We start from the raw sequence: 15,389 nt of genomic DNA on the forward strand, positions 1-15,389 counted from the left end.
CAGACGACCACCACAAACTGTATAATACTTATCCAAACTTTAACAGTTATTCGATCTAAAAGACACACATTTAAAATTCGAAATCAGAAAAACGCAAATCAAGTCTTTATTTCGTAGCAAATTCAGAAAACGCGATTGGAAACTTCTGTGGCGGGTCGTAAAAACAGTCTAAACAAGTTAGGAGATTCAGGTAAGCGGAGTTTTGAACAGACTATGTAGCACTTCTCTCTCTTATCAATTCTTCTGAAAAACTGGTTTAAAACGTAATGAGCTAACACTTTAAAATCACCGTATGGCAGTCACGAGTCTCGTAATCAAAATAAATCTATCAAAAGGCAACGCCTATTTGCTAAACGAAACACGCAATACTTTCTTGATGTGCACAGTGGTTGAAACAACAAAACGAATTTGCAACGGTATTCGACAGCATATGGAGGTAAACAAAATGAATAAAAGTTTTCAGTCTCCTTTGAATTATGTGCACTTAAAAGACCTAATCTCCGCGTCAGACTCCTTGGCCCAGTTGTTTAAAGGGTGGATAACAGTGGATAACTCAATCCAACGGATAAATCGCTGCACTATCCACCTTACACGACTTGTCCAGTGGATAGCGCCATTCACCCTTCGAACAACCGGGGCCTTGTTTTTGTTCCTTGATGCGTATGAGTTGGAAGCAATTATTATTGAAATAAAATTTTTGCATTTATACCAAAACGATTATTCGTTTCTGGCTCAGTAAATTGTGTTGAATAATTCTCCCGACTTTTGTTTCAGGGATTAACACTTCGTCATCTATAAATTATCATTGTTTTAGTTAAAGCTGAAAACTGAGAAAAAGCTGAAGTGGCCTGAACAAATGGATACAACTGATCAACGTTTCAAAAAAAGAGCGCGACTAGAACGCATTTATTTCTTGGTTGAAAACAATTTCGTATTCTCGCACATCCACTCAAAAATTTGTACATTACAAATCGGCAAACCTGAAAACCACAAGTAAGGCACTGTTTAATTTTTAAACAGTTGATTGTATTAGTTTGCGGTGTGTTTCTCAGCGCTGCTTCGACACTGAATCAGTGTTGAAACGAAAGAGGAAATGAGTTCCTCGACTAAGAAAACATTATTTCTTAAACCACAGTCAATTCCGCGGTGGATAGACCATGTGCTACCAATGTTGCAAGCTGAAAATAGAAGAGATGATAGCGGGAAGGATTCGCCCTTCGAATTGGTGGAATCAGTCGTAAATATTCTGTTAAATGCTGTGGCACAACACGACCCGAAGTTTACATTCCAACCTGTCAATTCGTCAAGTTTCCTCATGGAAAAGAAGAGGAACCATTTTGAATTGCTTCTTTTTCTTAGTTCAAATAGCCTTCGCACCACCGAAATACGTTTACAAGAAGATGGATGTTCTCCAGGTGTCACGCTAGTCGAAGTAATTCAAAACACGCACACTCACAACACATGGAAAAGTGAGTGCAGAAGATCTTCTACGGGACAGGAATACTTGTCATCGAAAATGTTGCGCTATGCATTCTCTAATCTTTTGTCCATACTGCTTACAGACATGTTATATTTACAGCTCTACCATAACAAAACAACCCGTGGTATTGAAGTCAGAAATATTTCTTCTGACAATGAGGTCTGTGTTCAGATTGACTTCCGAGGTTTGATTCTAACTGTTGACTTGTTACCTGTTATTGATTGCGAAGGTTTGCCGTGGCCGATTCCCACTTATCCTTCAAAAGGAAAAAAACTGGGTCAAAAAAGAAACCCGCTTTCCAAGCGGAAAACAGTTAACTGTGGGATTCAGTTGGTTTCAAAAGCAACCTCAGTAGAGTATCATTGGAGAATTTGGTTTTGCAAAGCAGAAAGATTTGAGCTCGATTTCAAAAGATTTCCTCAAAGACGGGAAAGCTTTCAGCTTTTGAAAACATTTGTTTACGAAGAACTTGGTTGTGATTTTCTTAAACCGTACCTATTACAGACCGTTTTGTTGCATGAGTGCGCAAAACTTTCCGAGTTTGATCAGTGGACCGAGGAGAAAGTCCCTTATCGTTTTCACGGTCTCGTCAAGGCTTTAGAGTGTTTCGCTCGCGATAAAACTTGTCCCCACTTTTTCATTCCATCTGTAAACTTGTTGAGTGCAATAAGCGGTGAAGAACTGAGGAGCTTATGCAGAAGACTGAAATTCATAAAAAGAAGATGAAGAAAAGTTATGCGAATGAAAGCTTTCAGGTCTTTAAATAGAGGGATCGAGCCTTCCCAGCAATCATTACGAAAAGAGAACACAGTTGTAAATGGACTATGGTGTTTTTCTAATGGACAATATTTTTGTACTTTTAAGGATATGGCGTACGGCACCCGATAGATATCAACTTACTTTAGAATTTTGCCGAATCTGCGGCGGAGGCTTTTTGAGTTTCGCTAGGAAATCGGTTGCTTCCACGGCATACATATAGCTTTGTTATGCATTTTTAGGGTTCAGAAATCTGTAAAAAAGCTAAAACTACGTATCTGATTCGTGCAAGTGTCCATTAAGACAAAAGCAGGGTTTTTTCTTTTACAAATATGTATGCTGACTTTTTTACTACTTTAGTATGTAATAAAAGAGAAAATCTTCCTATCAGTTTGTTGGAAATTGCTTTTGCAATTTTGGTGGCTCTTAAAAGAGCCGTTTTTTCTTTCTCAGAAGACAATTCACTGTTTGCTTCTCTTTTCGGATTTCTTGGGAAGAAGAACAGCTTGGATGTTGGGGAGAACTCCTCCTTGAGCAATGGTGACCCCACCAAGGAGCTTGTTCAGCTCTTCGTCATTTCTGATGGCGAGCTGAAGATGCCTTGGGATAATTCTTGTCTTCTTGTTATCTCGTGCAGCGTTACCAGCAAGCTCAAGGATCTCAGCGGACAAGTACTCGAGAACCGCTGCCATGTAAACCGGAGCGCCCGCACCGATTCGCTCCGAGTAGTTCCCATTACGTAAAAGACGGTGGACTCTGCCAACTGGAAATTGAAGTCCAGCTCGCGATGAACGACTTTTAGCTTTGCTACGGCTTTTACCGGATTTTCCTCGACCTGTCATAACGAAAATAAGCAACCCCCTAGATAAAATACCTACAGATCGAACAAAGCAGAAATATTTGCACAATAAATTTATAAATGCAGATGGATCGAAATGCGCCAATAAGAGATAAAACTGCATACGCCATTTAGCCAGTCAGGGCACAGCAAAAATATGGTTTCCTCAGGCGGCAGGCTAATTTTTGTTAAACCAATCGAAAATTAGCAAGTTTGATCCAAGCGATTTTCGATCCTGTGGTACTTTGCTATAAATATCTGTTCGGGTATAAAGCCTCATTCGCAAAATCTTACGAAGGTCATTATTATAACCCGAGGTTTGTTACGAGTATATTGGCAGAATGCCTCCTAAAGCAGGTGTAAAGAAAGCTAAGAAAATCAGTGGAAAGAGAGCATCAGGCGACAAAAAGAAGAGAACCAAGAAGCGAAAAGAAAGCTACTCTATCTACATCTACAAAGTGCTCAAACAAGTTCACCCAGACACAGGAATTTCCAGTAAAGCAATGGGAATCATGAACTCTTTCGTTCACGATGTCTTTGAGCGGATTGCCGGCGAAGCATCACGCCTGGCCCATTACAACAAGAAGAGCACAATTGGTTCTCGTGAGATTCAAACGGCCGTCCGGTTGCTGCTGCCCGGTGAACTAGCCAAGCACGCTGTGAGTGAGGGAACAAAGGCAGTCACCAAGTACTCTAGCAGCAAGTAGAGTGGATTGAACGCAACATACACAACGGCTCTTTTAAGAGCCACCAAACGTTAATAAAAGATCATGACCAACAAATTATAATGCGTTAGTAATCCAAGTGTGATCCCTTTGAGAATTGTAATCACCTTACCTTAGTGAATATCATCACAAATTCAACCACTCTTACCTGGTTAATTCCTTCCAAAGGGTTTCACTCGTACTACAGCTTCCCTTAAAAAATGTGGCAGGAACATTTTTGGTGCAAGACTAATGATCATCCGTTTGAAGTGTCCTTTTTTTTTTTTTTGTCTTATTCGTGAAGCCCCCTTTAACTTTTCGTCCGCACTGCCAGTAAGGTATCCGAGCCTTTGCTACCATTCGATGTTTCATAAATAGTCGCTTCAATGTCGTGCCGATTTGCCTAACACATAGTTCTTCGAATTTTATTTTACACATTTTCAATAACAGGAAAGCGCCGTAAAGAACTGAAGGTCCTGAAAAGTCCAGTAAATCTGGCTAACTCAAGCAATAAAGTACATATTTTACGTTGTATGAGATGTATGTAGACCGTAAAGAGAATAATTGATTTTGAAATCTTGGGAATTCACGGGTTTTAAGGTGAAATTTGGAGTTCTCGAAAAATCTCAGTTTTGGAAAAGTCCTTGAAATTTGCAAGCACTGACCTTGAGAACTATGAAAAATTAGCTGTCAATATTGTCGATGAACAACAATTAACAAAGGATAACATTTTCATGAAGATTCCCTTGATCACATTGATACAATTTCAAACATTGTATTTCATAATTAATATCAGATACCTCTTTCGTACAAAACTATACCCTTTGACTGCTTTCAAACTAAAGTGTAAATATGACCAAAAAAACGTAGTTTTGACAACCTCATAAATAAGCAAATAACCATTTCTGAGAAAATTCAGTTTCCGAAAGACAAAAAAGTCATATACCTTCCGTAACATTGCTGGGTACACGTTGTGTTGGGGAAATATATATAAAAAAATATGTTTCCATAAAAATTATTTCTAAAGTCACGAGGGCGACTCTTTTTGCCGTCACGCAAAGCTATTAGGTGGAATGTGCGACGCCGTAATGGCTTTGTACAAAAGCATGCAACGGAAACAGCAAGTTTCAGGAAAAAGTGGCTCTTCGATTTTCAATAAGAAAATAAAAACACGATCATCATCGTAAACATCAATATTAGATTCATTTCGCTAGTCAATAAAATACATAAAAAACTTATTTCTAAAAAAACATAAGAAAGAAATATTCACACCACCGAAAGTGATCTTCATTATCCACAAGCGGAGGCGTCACATCTCAAGCTGGCAACACGCATTGTTCGCCTGTATTTCCAATACAAACGCCGTCGACTGAACCCATCCCCCTTTAAATTATTCCTGGCTTCAACTCAATAATTCGAAGATCACTTAAATTATTTCTAACTTCATATTTTGAGCAGTTACATAAAAAATTTCTTTTAAAGCTCCAAACTCAAATAAAGCATAAGCAACGCTAGGAAAACATTAATATTCACCCCAAAAAAGTTGTAAAATCTTTACTCTCCAGGTTACCGAAAATATATCTTTAACTCTCTTTTCTCCCTCAGAAGTAGTTCTAGGTGAATTTCTTACACGAAGGTTATTCGCAAGTCCTCCTTTTCGTAAGTGACGTAAGGGTCTAGCTGAGGAATCTCGCTGCCCTGTCGGCTTTTACGTCTTTCTAGATCAGTGCTTTTAGTTCTTGGAACGCTTCCCGTGTTGGTTATCAGCCGTTTAGATGCACTGTCCATTGACGGTCTTTGACCCGCGTAAGGAGTCACATTTTCCGATGGTGATTCCTCGACAAGAGTCCTTTCGTTTGCAGGAGATGATGTAACCGTTTTGTTTAAGTTCGAAACAGTTGGCGTCACAGACCCTGGAGTGGACGCCTGTGTGATTGCATCCACTCGGTTCTCACTCAGCAGGCGCTGAGATAAGTTCGTCGAATTGGATGCGTTCAAATTACTTACTCTAACATTCGGCGTGATCGGCTGTTTAATGTAGTTCAACGTTCTTTGAGAATCTTTTCCTGGCATGTCAACATACGCTACGGGCCCAGCAAAACTTTCACTGCTAGTCCTGTTCGGCGAATAGTTATTTTGAGAACCTGAAGGCTGGGAGGATCTTTTAGTGTCTCGATCCTCAAGCGGGCGAGAGGTTTTTTCTGGTGAATCACAAATCGAAGGAGGTGGAGAGAAGTCGGCTATTTGTAGGTCTAACAACGAGCCTGAGGGCGGGGTAGGAGGGGGAGGGGGAGGGCTTCCAACTCTCGAAATATTAGGGTTCGGTGGTGATTCTACCCTTTCAGTCGACGACACTGGCGCGTTTTCAAGTCTTGCTAAAAGTTCCTTGGGATTGTGAATTGGTTTAGGTCGGGGTCGGCGGTCCATACTAGAAACTGTTCTCCGAGGAACTGGAGGGGGGCCTCCCTCAGATGGAATATGTACCTCAGCTCTCTGGGAGTTCACCTCGGGCAAACTGTACGCAGAGACAAGTTTTCGTTGAGGGATATCTCGGGGAGTACTTGAATATTTCGCCGAATTATCATACCCTTTCAATCGTACCCCTTCGTTATTCGGTTCCGGTCTCATATCGTAAATTGCAGGTGCTACGTCTCTGATATTCTGTGAGGATTTCGATGAAACCCTTCCAATCGCCGGCGGTTTAACGCTTCCCGTGGAAGGAAAATGCATAACTTGATCCACAGTATTGCGCCGTGGATTCGTAGCGTAATGCATTCCCCGCAAGCTATTTACGGTGACAGGTTGCGATGCTTGTGGCCGTATTGACGGGGGAACATGAGCAACGCTCTTCCGAGGTTCCGCGTCAGTGACAGGTTGCGGGCGATTGTCCGTTTCATGCCGTATCCCGTGCGGAGTAACTTCCATCGTGTACAAATTAGAATCTGTACACGATCTGGGTCTCGGTGTACGTTTTTGTTTATCCTCTGAGTGAGCAGCTAACTGGGAATTCTGTGCCTGCTGCGGTTGCGGCCTCGAGTTAAAATTAAAGTCCAAAAGAATTTCGCTCGGTTCAGTTTCCTGATCAACTCTCGGCGATGGGTTTTTCTTGGTTGGTTCCGTTTTCTTGGAAAACTTTGCGGCTAGCTCTTGCATCAAATCCATTTTCTCGGCAGGACAATCGATTGGCGACGATAGTGTCTTCTTCAAGACAGGCTTCGATACGTTCCTCTCTTTAGTTCTGAAACCGTGAGGCGGCTGAGGAGGATAAGGTACCTTGAAATCCTCATTGCCTTGAGCTAACTTGTTGCTGGCCGGGATTTTGAGGAAATCCGGCAATTCTAAGTTTCCCTTCAGTTCACCCCTCTGATCATCCATTCTATTTGCCTGAGCACGGCTGATAAGGTCAAAGAAGTCTGCTGAGCAAAAACAAAAACAAAAATTAAAAATAGCCTTAAACAGCACACAACAGGTTAATGAAAACAGGTGAAATGAATTCGACGCTTTGAAACTGAAACTGCGAAGTAAATCGCATTAACACAACTTTGAGATCAAAGCGAATCGCTTACGTGGCTTGTTTGAAGCAAAACAAAACTTGGTAGCAGTTATTTGCTAAAAAGCTTACATTCGCGACCACAATCCTTATCTTCAACGCGTTCGTGACAATTTAGGAGTAGAATGTACGTGCAAACAATGAAGTTTCAGTAAGGAATTAAAACAAAGGGAATAAGAACGATAATGTCTCCCTCGCCTAACAAACCGCAAAGCAAGTAAACCAATACGATCAGATGAAAAACTGCAAAAATACACGAACTTGCCTTGACCGATTAAAAATTTCACAAAAACAAGCGGCGATTTGACCAACCCTCACAAGCAACGATGCAAATTAAATAAACCTTCCGAAAACTATGGCAACAGTGACGCAAAGAGCAATGCGACAGGTTGATGGCAAAAAAACAAAAGAAAATTCAAGTGCTTCAGCACTTGAATAGCGAATTAGAATGTAGGAGCAAAGTGCTTGGTTGCACCTGGCGTAAAAGTAAAGCTTGGAAACACCAGAGGGTGGTGCAACAAGTCACTGTGAAACTTGGAACATTCATTTGCGTGTTTCAGCTTTTCTGGATTGTCCTCGATCGGCAAAACAAGGTTCCCAAATGAAAAAAAACTCTGCCTAGTAAGGACTAAGCATATACTTGCTAGGATAATTAGACTTAGAGAAACACTGACAATTTCAGCATTTCATACCGCAAACAATAAAAATGTTGCAGTAGATCACAGTAACTACAGCTAGAAATAACGAGCATTAGGCAGTTCATAATTAATAGTTTCACAAGACTTCTTGAAAAAAGTTTTTGTAGCTTCCTTAGAACAGTACGTTGAGAGAAGATATATGCGTTATTTCCTTTCAAAGTACTCCTGCTCTGTTTGGTTCTGACATTGATGGGTCTTATAAAACCTATCAGAGTTAAATCTAAGCCGAGAACGAATCCATGTATGTAAAAGAAAAAACAAAACCAAAACTAAAACAACGAGAAAACTTCTCAAATACTATTAACCAAAATGAAATCCGCAATAAGCAGACCCCTTTTACAAGCAGACACCAGCAGGGGTTCCGTGGGTGTCTGGTTAACACAGGTTTCGGCTGTACATTGTCTGCGTCCCTTCTCTGGATGACTGTGCTAGTGTTTGCTTCAACCAGTTGAAAAAAATTAATTGACGTTTAGGCGTGGCATGTAAGTGAGTCATAATCATGAAATGAAATTCCCTCTCATGAATTCTAAATTCACTATAATTATTGGCGGCTCCTATTTATCTATGGGTCAGAGCTAAACAAGCGTGAATACCTTTCACATCAGAGGTTTTTTCGTTTCCGAAACGGCCACTTTTACTAACAACTGTTACGATCTTTTCCTGTTCGCTGCCTTCTCTTCGCTTTCTTGCAAACAGTCCTTGAGCTTTTAACAAACTCTTCCCAAAACTTCCATCTCCACGGTTCAGATCCTCCTTCAATGAATCCTCGCTCGGTGTAGACTCAGGAACCCACACTCCTAGTTGGTCGAAGTGCCCGTCACCAAGAGCTTGTCTCTTACCACGCATGACCTCTTCAAAAGCGAGATCGTCAAACGCGTTCTTTTTGCTTTCCCGCCGCGAGGCGCGCGCGGAAAGAACTTGACGAGGGGGAGACTGGGCGTTGATATTCCCTATATCAAAAACAAAACAAAACAAAATAATAATTTAAAAAACAAAAACAACAAACAAACAAACAAACAGATCATAAAACAGCGAGAAAACTACAATTCTTGAAAACCTCGGTGAGTCTGGTTTGAAACCGGAAATTTAAGCAGCAGTTCCTGAAGTGCCGACGGAAAGGGATTGTTACTCAGTCTCGCTTTGAAAACCTAAAAGCGAAGGCCGTCACTGATCCACGATGAAAATAAAACTAAGGTTTGTTCGCTAATATAAAACCCTGCCGCGTAGAAATGAATCCTTTTCAACTCCCAGGAGTGACCAAGACATATTTTCTCCTGACAGTCCCAATACAATACCAAGCAAAAGTAATGAGAATAGAGAACAGAGGACTTTCATTAAATACAACACCAAATTCTCAGAACAAAATTAATAAGAAAGGTGTCGCAGACAGTTAGGAGAATTTCATTCAGATAGATATTAGGAGACAAAAGGGTTCATTAGAAAGGTACTGAGTATTACTAAAGGAGAGCTCTTCATCTTGCTGTGAACAATAGTTCTCGAAAGAACCCTTGTTTGAGTATAAAAATCGAAAAGAAAGCTTTCAAATAATATCTTCATGCAGTTCAATTTATTACACTGAAGAAGATGACTGTAACAGTAGCGTCCACTCACGTGGTTCCTGTGTTATTAGTATGTTTTCCTTATCTTTCAGGCAGGATCTGAGGCATAATTGTAAAAGTCAAGGCTATAACAGCTGGGTCCCTTCAGTTTAGTACCTGCTGTGTTTTTGTTCGTGAGAGACAATTCTTAATTGGAAAAATTCTATGATGGTTTGCCGCACCGACATCTAAAGTTCATATTGATACAGAATGAACTGAATAGGCTTTCAAAGAAGCTCAATTATCGGAAATAGGTGATTGTACAACAAGGATTTCGTTTCAGAAGCGACGAATCAATGAGCATCGTTGTCTGCATTTCAAATGTTGTTTCAATTCGTCACACATTGACAAACAAATCAATGACTGAAACAACTCCAGCCGAAGTTAAGGTAAATATTGTTTTTAAAAAGGGATCTGTTATGTCACCTCATGTAAAGGGAAAGCTTTTCGATGAATGAACGAACTGTTATGATACAGGAAAAACTGCATCACATTGCTTGACTTCCTCTTGCTCTGTTTGAACGCGAAAACTAGGAACAAGATACGAAACTTAATCTGAAGTGGAACTTTTGGTATTCTAGGAGGCTTTTTGAAAGGAGCAAAATAAAAAACAAGATTCTTTATGCAGCTAATGAAAATGCGATAGAAAAGTTAAACATTGTTAGTCTGCATACAGTAGTATTCCGCAAATTAAAATTTGTCTTGTGCGAAGAAACAGTCAATTTACACGGCTACCAGAGACAAACAATAAATATAGCCACCTGCTCCACTCACACTAATAATCTGACACACATGTAAATGAAAGAAATATTCCGGTGAATCTGAGAATTATCGCTGTATTTCTTTATGAAAACGCGCAAGACATAATTTAATAAACACACCACTGCGATACGAGAAAGTGAATCCTTGTCAGATTACGCTTGAGTGTAAACCATTCACAAAAAAAAAAATAAAAAATCCTATTATTCAATTCTGACTGAAGAAAACCTGAAAATACAGAACCAGCAACGCACAAAGGTGAACGAAGCGGTGAAAAAACAATCACTTTTTGGTTTAAATATTTTCTTGTAAAAGACGGAACCTGACACCGGTTGCCGGTACAGATAAACTTCAAACGACAACAATAAAACTAACGAATCCCACGCCAACGTCGGTGGGTACAACTCACCATTCACTGCAAATTTCAACATCGGTAGGAGTTTGGAAAATTCTCCCGAAACAGAAACAATAGTGGATGGAGAAGTTGACCTCAATCTTTCTACTTTGTTTTCTGTTCAAGAATCCGCAGAGAAGGTACACAAAACAAAATCCGAATCACGAAACATTCGTAGACAAACACGTCAGGTCTGTTTAAGGCGTCTTGCAGATTTTGTTAGCTTTACAGGAAGGTGAGAGACAAACAGCTGGCAAACAAAAGAAAATCTGATTGTGCCAAAAAACCACCCAGAGTGTGAGCCATGAGATGCAAAAAACAACGAAGTTCATCTGCGGAAGTGTTTAGCGAACGCGTTCTCAAAAAACATGCATCTTAACAACTTGCAGATGTCAAGTCCAATATATATAATCTGCATGACGCTTGTTAGTTTGTGAAGAGAAACTTAGCAAACTGAAGCTTGTCAAGTCGATATTCGACGGCTAGATTTAACAACAAAATTTACTTCGCACTTAAAAAGATAAGTTCTGAATCTACATACACCAACTGGCACAATCAAGGACGACAATTTGTCTGACAGTAGTTAATAATAAAAGATTTTGAAAGTTTTTTCATCCAAAATCCATTGAAAATACCTTTTGCGTCCAATAGCTACTAAAGGGGGCGGGCCATCAATCCTTAACACCGCAAAATCCGCCCGTTATAAGCCCTTGATTCATACAAGGTTGTGACGAGAGTTTATAATTTGAGCGTGATTTTTTGTTTGGTACACGAGTCTGAGAAGGGTTGGGGCACTATTGATCGGGGAGACCAAAAAGATGGGCCTGCACACGGAGACTAAAAAAATATGAGTGGATCGTATAACCCGGGGAAAATTTTCGGTAACAAAGCGATGGGCGTAAAGAAGGCCTACAAAGCGACGGTGGCTTAGAACCGGGATTTTACAGAATTCTGGTCGACGCCGATAGATGGGGCGTAACACGGAGCCTCGATATAGCAATAAGAGTGGATATCATGACAAGAGAACAATTTTGGAAACGAAAAGATGGACATAGAACCTGGAGAGAAGGCTTTCGAAGCGTAGGCGGTTTAGAACTAAGATTTCACCGAATTTCGGGTGGAAGCAGATATGATAACGTCTTTAGGTTCAGTTATTTGCCGACCATCTCTCACTTGGAAATCTTAACACCTCCCAGTTTGGCGGTTTGTTTCTTGCATCAGTGCTTTTCCTTAATTCCTTTTTTTTAGTGTTTATTGGGCAATCACGATTATATTATGCTACCGATTTTCATGATTCGATTGAATCTTCTTTCAAATTCGCCCCCACCCCTATAACCGCGGTAAATATTCAAAGGAAATTAATAAAATAATAAAATTGTACAGCGTTAACAGCAATAACACCTGCATACCAATGCTTGAAAGGAAAATGGTTCAAACAAAAGAACGAAACAAAACAGAAGAACCTTGAACAGTATTCTGTACCTGTAAGCTGTTCCTCAGTTTCCACAACTACGAGTTGATGCTCAATAGAGGCTGCTGGGATACCAAGGTCTAGTGGCACTTCACATTCCACCTGAGTATGAGGAAAGGAAAAGGGAAAGGAAGCATTAGAGAAAACTTGGGAGCATTTTTCAATTGAGTGCCGTTGAAAAACGAAAACCAAAGTAATTAAATCGGTCAAATATCACAAGGAGTGAAAGAAAACTCCTTGCAAAACAAGCAAACTGATAAACGCGTGTGGCCAAGTCGCAATTGGTTTGGGTTTGCATCTGATTAGCTGGAAGGGTGGCATGTAAGAAAGCGCAAAAAAATACCTTTCCACATTCCTTTCGATGCTTAATTGGAAATTTCTTTAAATGATCTCGTAAAAAAATAGAACTCGGTAAAGCACTTCCTTCGTTCTCATATTTGAAAGGCATTTTTTTCGTGTGTGTTCCTTTGCATCCACTTACTAAGTACGATTTTTTTCCCTAAAGTGGTTGTTCAAGTCAGCTATGCCTAACTAAAACGGCACGAGAGAAACGTACCAAATGAGTGATCACATGAGTAGGAGAAAATCCTTGCCGATAGAGAATGGGCTCCAAACAAGCCTTGACGCTCTGATCGGGTTTGACCTTGACGCACAGGATCACACCATCTGGGAGTTCCAACCTAAAACGCACGAAAGAAAAAGTCAAGTAAAGCGATACACAGAAAAACATACATGATTAGACCGGACTCGGAGAGTTGCCGTCTCCTACCGTCTGTGCGTATGTTCTCTAATGCAAACGTTTAGGTCCCTGTCCAGGGAAACTGCATGGGGGTTCCGTCACGGAAACAGTCCCATGAGCAGCTGGAATTAATTCACTTTCCCTGTTGTGCAAAAGGCCATTTGCGAGATGTTCATGGCCCCTGTTACCAACAACGGTAAGTGTGCAGCTTTTAACATGAAAATGAGTAGTTATTATTTGGCAAAGCCATCCAATTTAAACGAGAAAGGTTTCGAACTTGGTCTCATTTGAAAATTAGGTTTTTGCTTTTTCACACACAAGGGAATGGCCAATACAATAACGATCCCTTATGATCTGATGCGTAATTCTCCCTTCCAGCTGCTACATAAAGACCGTCGATTTGGTGTTCTTTCGAACTACCATCCAAAAGTTCTTAAGTCCGTCCACTCACATGACGTGCTTGCTGTAGAATGTGATTAATATTGTAAGAAAAAGTTTTACGACAATTCCTTTCGTGCGTGAAATTTTACCTGAAAAGCGTTCTGTGTATCAATACCACCTCCCTGCCTCCCATGATGGACATGTCTTCATCCAGTTCCTCTAACAGGATAAGCTAAAAACATAGAAAATTTTTGAAAAACGAATCCTGCTTCCTGACCTTGAAAGTGTTCCTACTTGGGCGGGGATTAACCTCTTGTTTACTACCCAAACATTTCAGTTATACCCCAGACTTGTAAGATAAATCAAGAGGTACTGTGTCCCCTCCGTTAAAGCACAGCTCAAATTAAAGGTACTGTTGTTGTTGTTAGAGGCCGCAACGATTGTGTACTCAAAATTATCAACTACCACCCACAATAACACAAATCTCGGGTAAACTGTTGAAGAGGCTCTTTCGAGGAACAATCAATAAACAACGAAACAGAACACTTTCAAGGTCACCAAATTACTCGATCAATACTCGGGGGATTTGTTTTCATAACAAATCAAAAATCCCAAAGGTCAGGGTGATCAAGATATTTTATCTCCACTGGAACAAAAAAACCCTCTGATATAAGACACAAAAGAGGCTTAACAGAACAATTTTAAGGTCACAACAAAAGGCGATCAATGCTGAAAACATCTTGCGCAAAACAAATGGAACAAACATCTCAAGGCCCATAGTGATAAAGATACCTTATCTCCACCGCCAAGAAACACCTCGTGTGCGACAAGCGAGAGGTGTCTTCTTTCGCATAGTTGCATTAGGGCTTGGCGTAAGGTTTGACCTTCCTTGCACAGAAGAATGGTGGATGAATGGTCAGGTAACACCACTCTACAGAACTGGAACGACTCACTTTCCCTTCTCTGATCCACATGTAGAGACTGTACAGACAGCGCCAAAAACGTTCATTGTTATTGTATACATGAATAGGTAGTAAACGCTTCAACCTCTTAACCTACTTCCTTCGCCTTTTAACCTTGTTAACACGTCACAAGTACAGAGCAGAAAATTTGCCAAGTGCACTTGATAGGGAATATAGAATTTCCGGTATTTTTTTAAGTCACACGTGACGCAAGTGTATCGAAAAAAAAAAATGGAATACAGTTAGAAAAAAGTAAACAGATATAACAGACGTATTCCAAGTAAAAAAATAGGTTTGTTACATTCCCTACATATTAAAAAGAAAATTGATTTCTATCTGTATCCGAAGACTTCTCCAAGTTTGTTAAGGTCCCAGAGACTTACGCACAAGTTTTTCTTTTCCGTTCTTCAAGTTGATTGTTTTTGTGAATAATTCTGACATGTGTCTCTCGAGTTTTTTGTTTTTTGTTTTTATGTCTACCCTAATTTTAAAGGTATTTTTTCAACTCGCAAATCAAGCGTAACATTAAACAATTTAGCTTCGATGGTAAAAGAAGTAGCCTCTGACAATGACGGAAAAGGCAAAACACGACAGCTAATTTATGCAAACAAACAAAAACAAATAAGTTTTCGATAAACAACCATGCCAATGACTTTCCGCCTTGCTTAAAGGACACAAGTTGAATTTTTTCGTAATATTGCATTGCGCTATATCGTATTTGAAAAAAATTCGTATGGTTACTGCTATTTGAATTAAGCAAAGTGACTGTGTAAAGACCCGCACTTGAAACAACAATATAAACTGGAGAGTTCACTGAATTACAATATAGTAAAAATCTTGTATTTGTTTCAGCGCTTGTTTAGTTGATTAATCAACGGGGTACTTGTCGTAAGAGTCTGAGTCGACATTTTACGGACAAACAGTCGTAATCGCAGACTATTCGGTCAACATGTGCGTGATGCGAAACACGCGTGATGAAGGAGCACTTAAGGCACAAGTGACATTGTACAAGAAAACATTTTATAAACACAAACCTCTGTTGAGTAACTAATGCGTGGG

General features: G+C 40.0%; 4 protein-coding genes across 7 annotated transcripts in view; 2 read left to right on the top strand and 2 right to left on the bottom strand.

The window, feature by feature from the left end:
* The first annotated feature begins 53 nt into the window (after positions 1-53).
* On the top strand, positions 54-2,626 carry LOC148742038 (cyclic GMP-AMP synthase-like receptor 1). Of its 2 annotated transcripts, XM_088725512.1 has the most exons (2): positions 54-190; positions 1,136-2,626. In XM_088725512.1, exon 2 carries the CDS (start codon positions 1,169-1,171, stop codon positions 2,204-2,206), a length of 1,038 nt encoding a protein of 345 aa, XP_088581638.1. In that variant the 5' UTR covers positions 54-190; positions 1,136-1,168; the 3' UTR covers positions 2,207-2,626. The 2 variants fall into 2 exon arrangements, with proteins under 2 accessions (XP_088581638.1, XP_088581609.1); XM_088725483.1 differs by having other exon boundaries at positions 54-2,626.
* LOC111338984 (histone H2A) lies at positions 2,299-3,232 on the bottom strand. Its single transcript, XM_022945557.2, has one exon. The coding sequence runs from the start codon at positions 3,196-3,198 to the stop codon at positions 2,698-2,700; it is 501 nt and encodes a 166-aa protein (XP_022801292.2). The 5' UTR covers positions 3,199-3,232; the 3' UTR covers positions 2,299-2,697.
* Positions 3,233-3,318: 86 nt separating this feature from the next.
* LOC111338979 (histone H2B.2) lies at positions 3,319-3,856 on the top strand. The gene has a single exon (XM_022945546.2). It carries the CDS (start codon positions 3,416-3,418, stop codon positions 3,779-3,781), a length of 366 nt encoding a protein of 121 aa, XP_022801281.1. The 5' UTR covers positions 3,319-3,415; the 3' UTR covers positions 3,782-3,856.
* Positions 3,857-4,537: 681 nt separating this feature from the next.
* LOC111338972 (regulator of G protein signaling 12) overlaps positions 4,538-15,389 on the bottom strand; it is a 27,061-nt gene continuing 16,209 nt past the window's right edge. For 2 of the 3 annotated variants that reach the window (XM_022945538.2, XM_022945540.2), the window contains 7 exons: positions 15,365-15,389; positions 14,161-14,349; positions 13,518-13,600; positions 12,805-12,928; positions 12,260-12,350; positions 8,620-8,976; positions 4,538-7,194 (listed from right to left, as the gene is read on the bottom strand). The exon at positions 15,365-15,389 is cut by the window's right edge and continues 67 nt beyond it. In XM_022945538.2, coding sequence (XP_022801273.2) covers positions 5,405-7,194; positions 8,620-8,976; positions 12,260-12,350; positions 12,805-12,928; positions 13,518-13,600; positions 14,161-14,349; positions 15,365-15,389 — 2,659 coding nt within the window. In that variant the 3' untranslated portion in view covers positions 4,538-5,404. The remainder of the gene's footprint in view (positions 7,195-8,619; positions 8,977-12,259; positions 12,351-12,804; positions 12,929-13,517; positions 13,601-14,160; positions 14,350-15,364) is intronic. The other variant, XM_022945539.2, reaches the window with a different exon arrangement.

The sequence above is a fragment of the Stylophora pistillata genome, chromosome 1, assembly GCF_964205215.1.
Source record: "Stylophora pistillata chromosome 1, jaStyPist1.2, whole genome shotgun sequence".
Classification (NCBI taxonomy): domain Eukaryota; kingdom Metazoa; phylum Cnidaria; class Anthozoa; order Scleractinia; family Pocilloporidae; genus Stylophora; species Stylophora pistillata.

Bases quoted from the DNA above. Each gene is read 5' to 3' on its own strand.
- LOC148742038 (XM_088725483.1), top strand. From the start codon at position 1,094: ATGAGTTCCTCGACTAAGAAAACATTATTTCTTAAACCACAGTCAATT.
- LOC111338984 (XM_022945557.2), bottom strand. From the start codon at position 3,198: ATGCAGTTTTATCTCTTATTGGCGCATTTCGATCCATCTGCATTTATA.
- LOC111338979 (XM_022945546.2), top strand. From the start codon at position 3,416: ATGCCTCCTAAAGCAGGTGTAAAGAAAGCTAAGAAAATCAGTGGAAAG.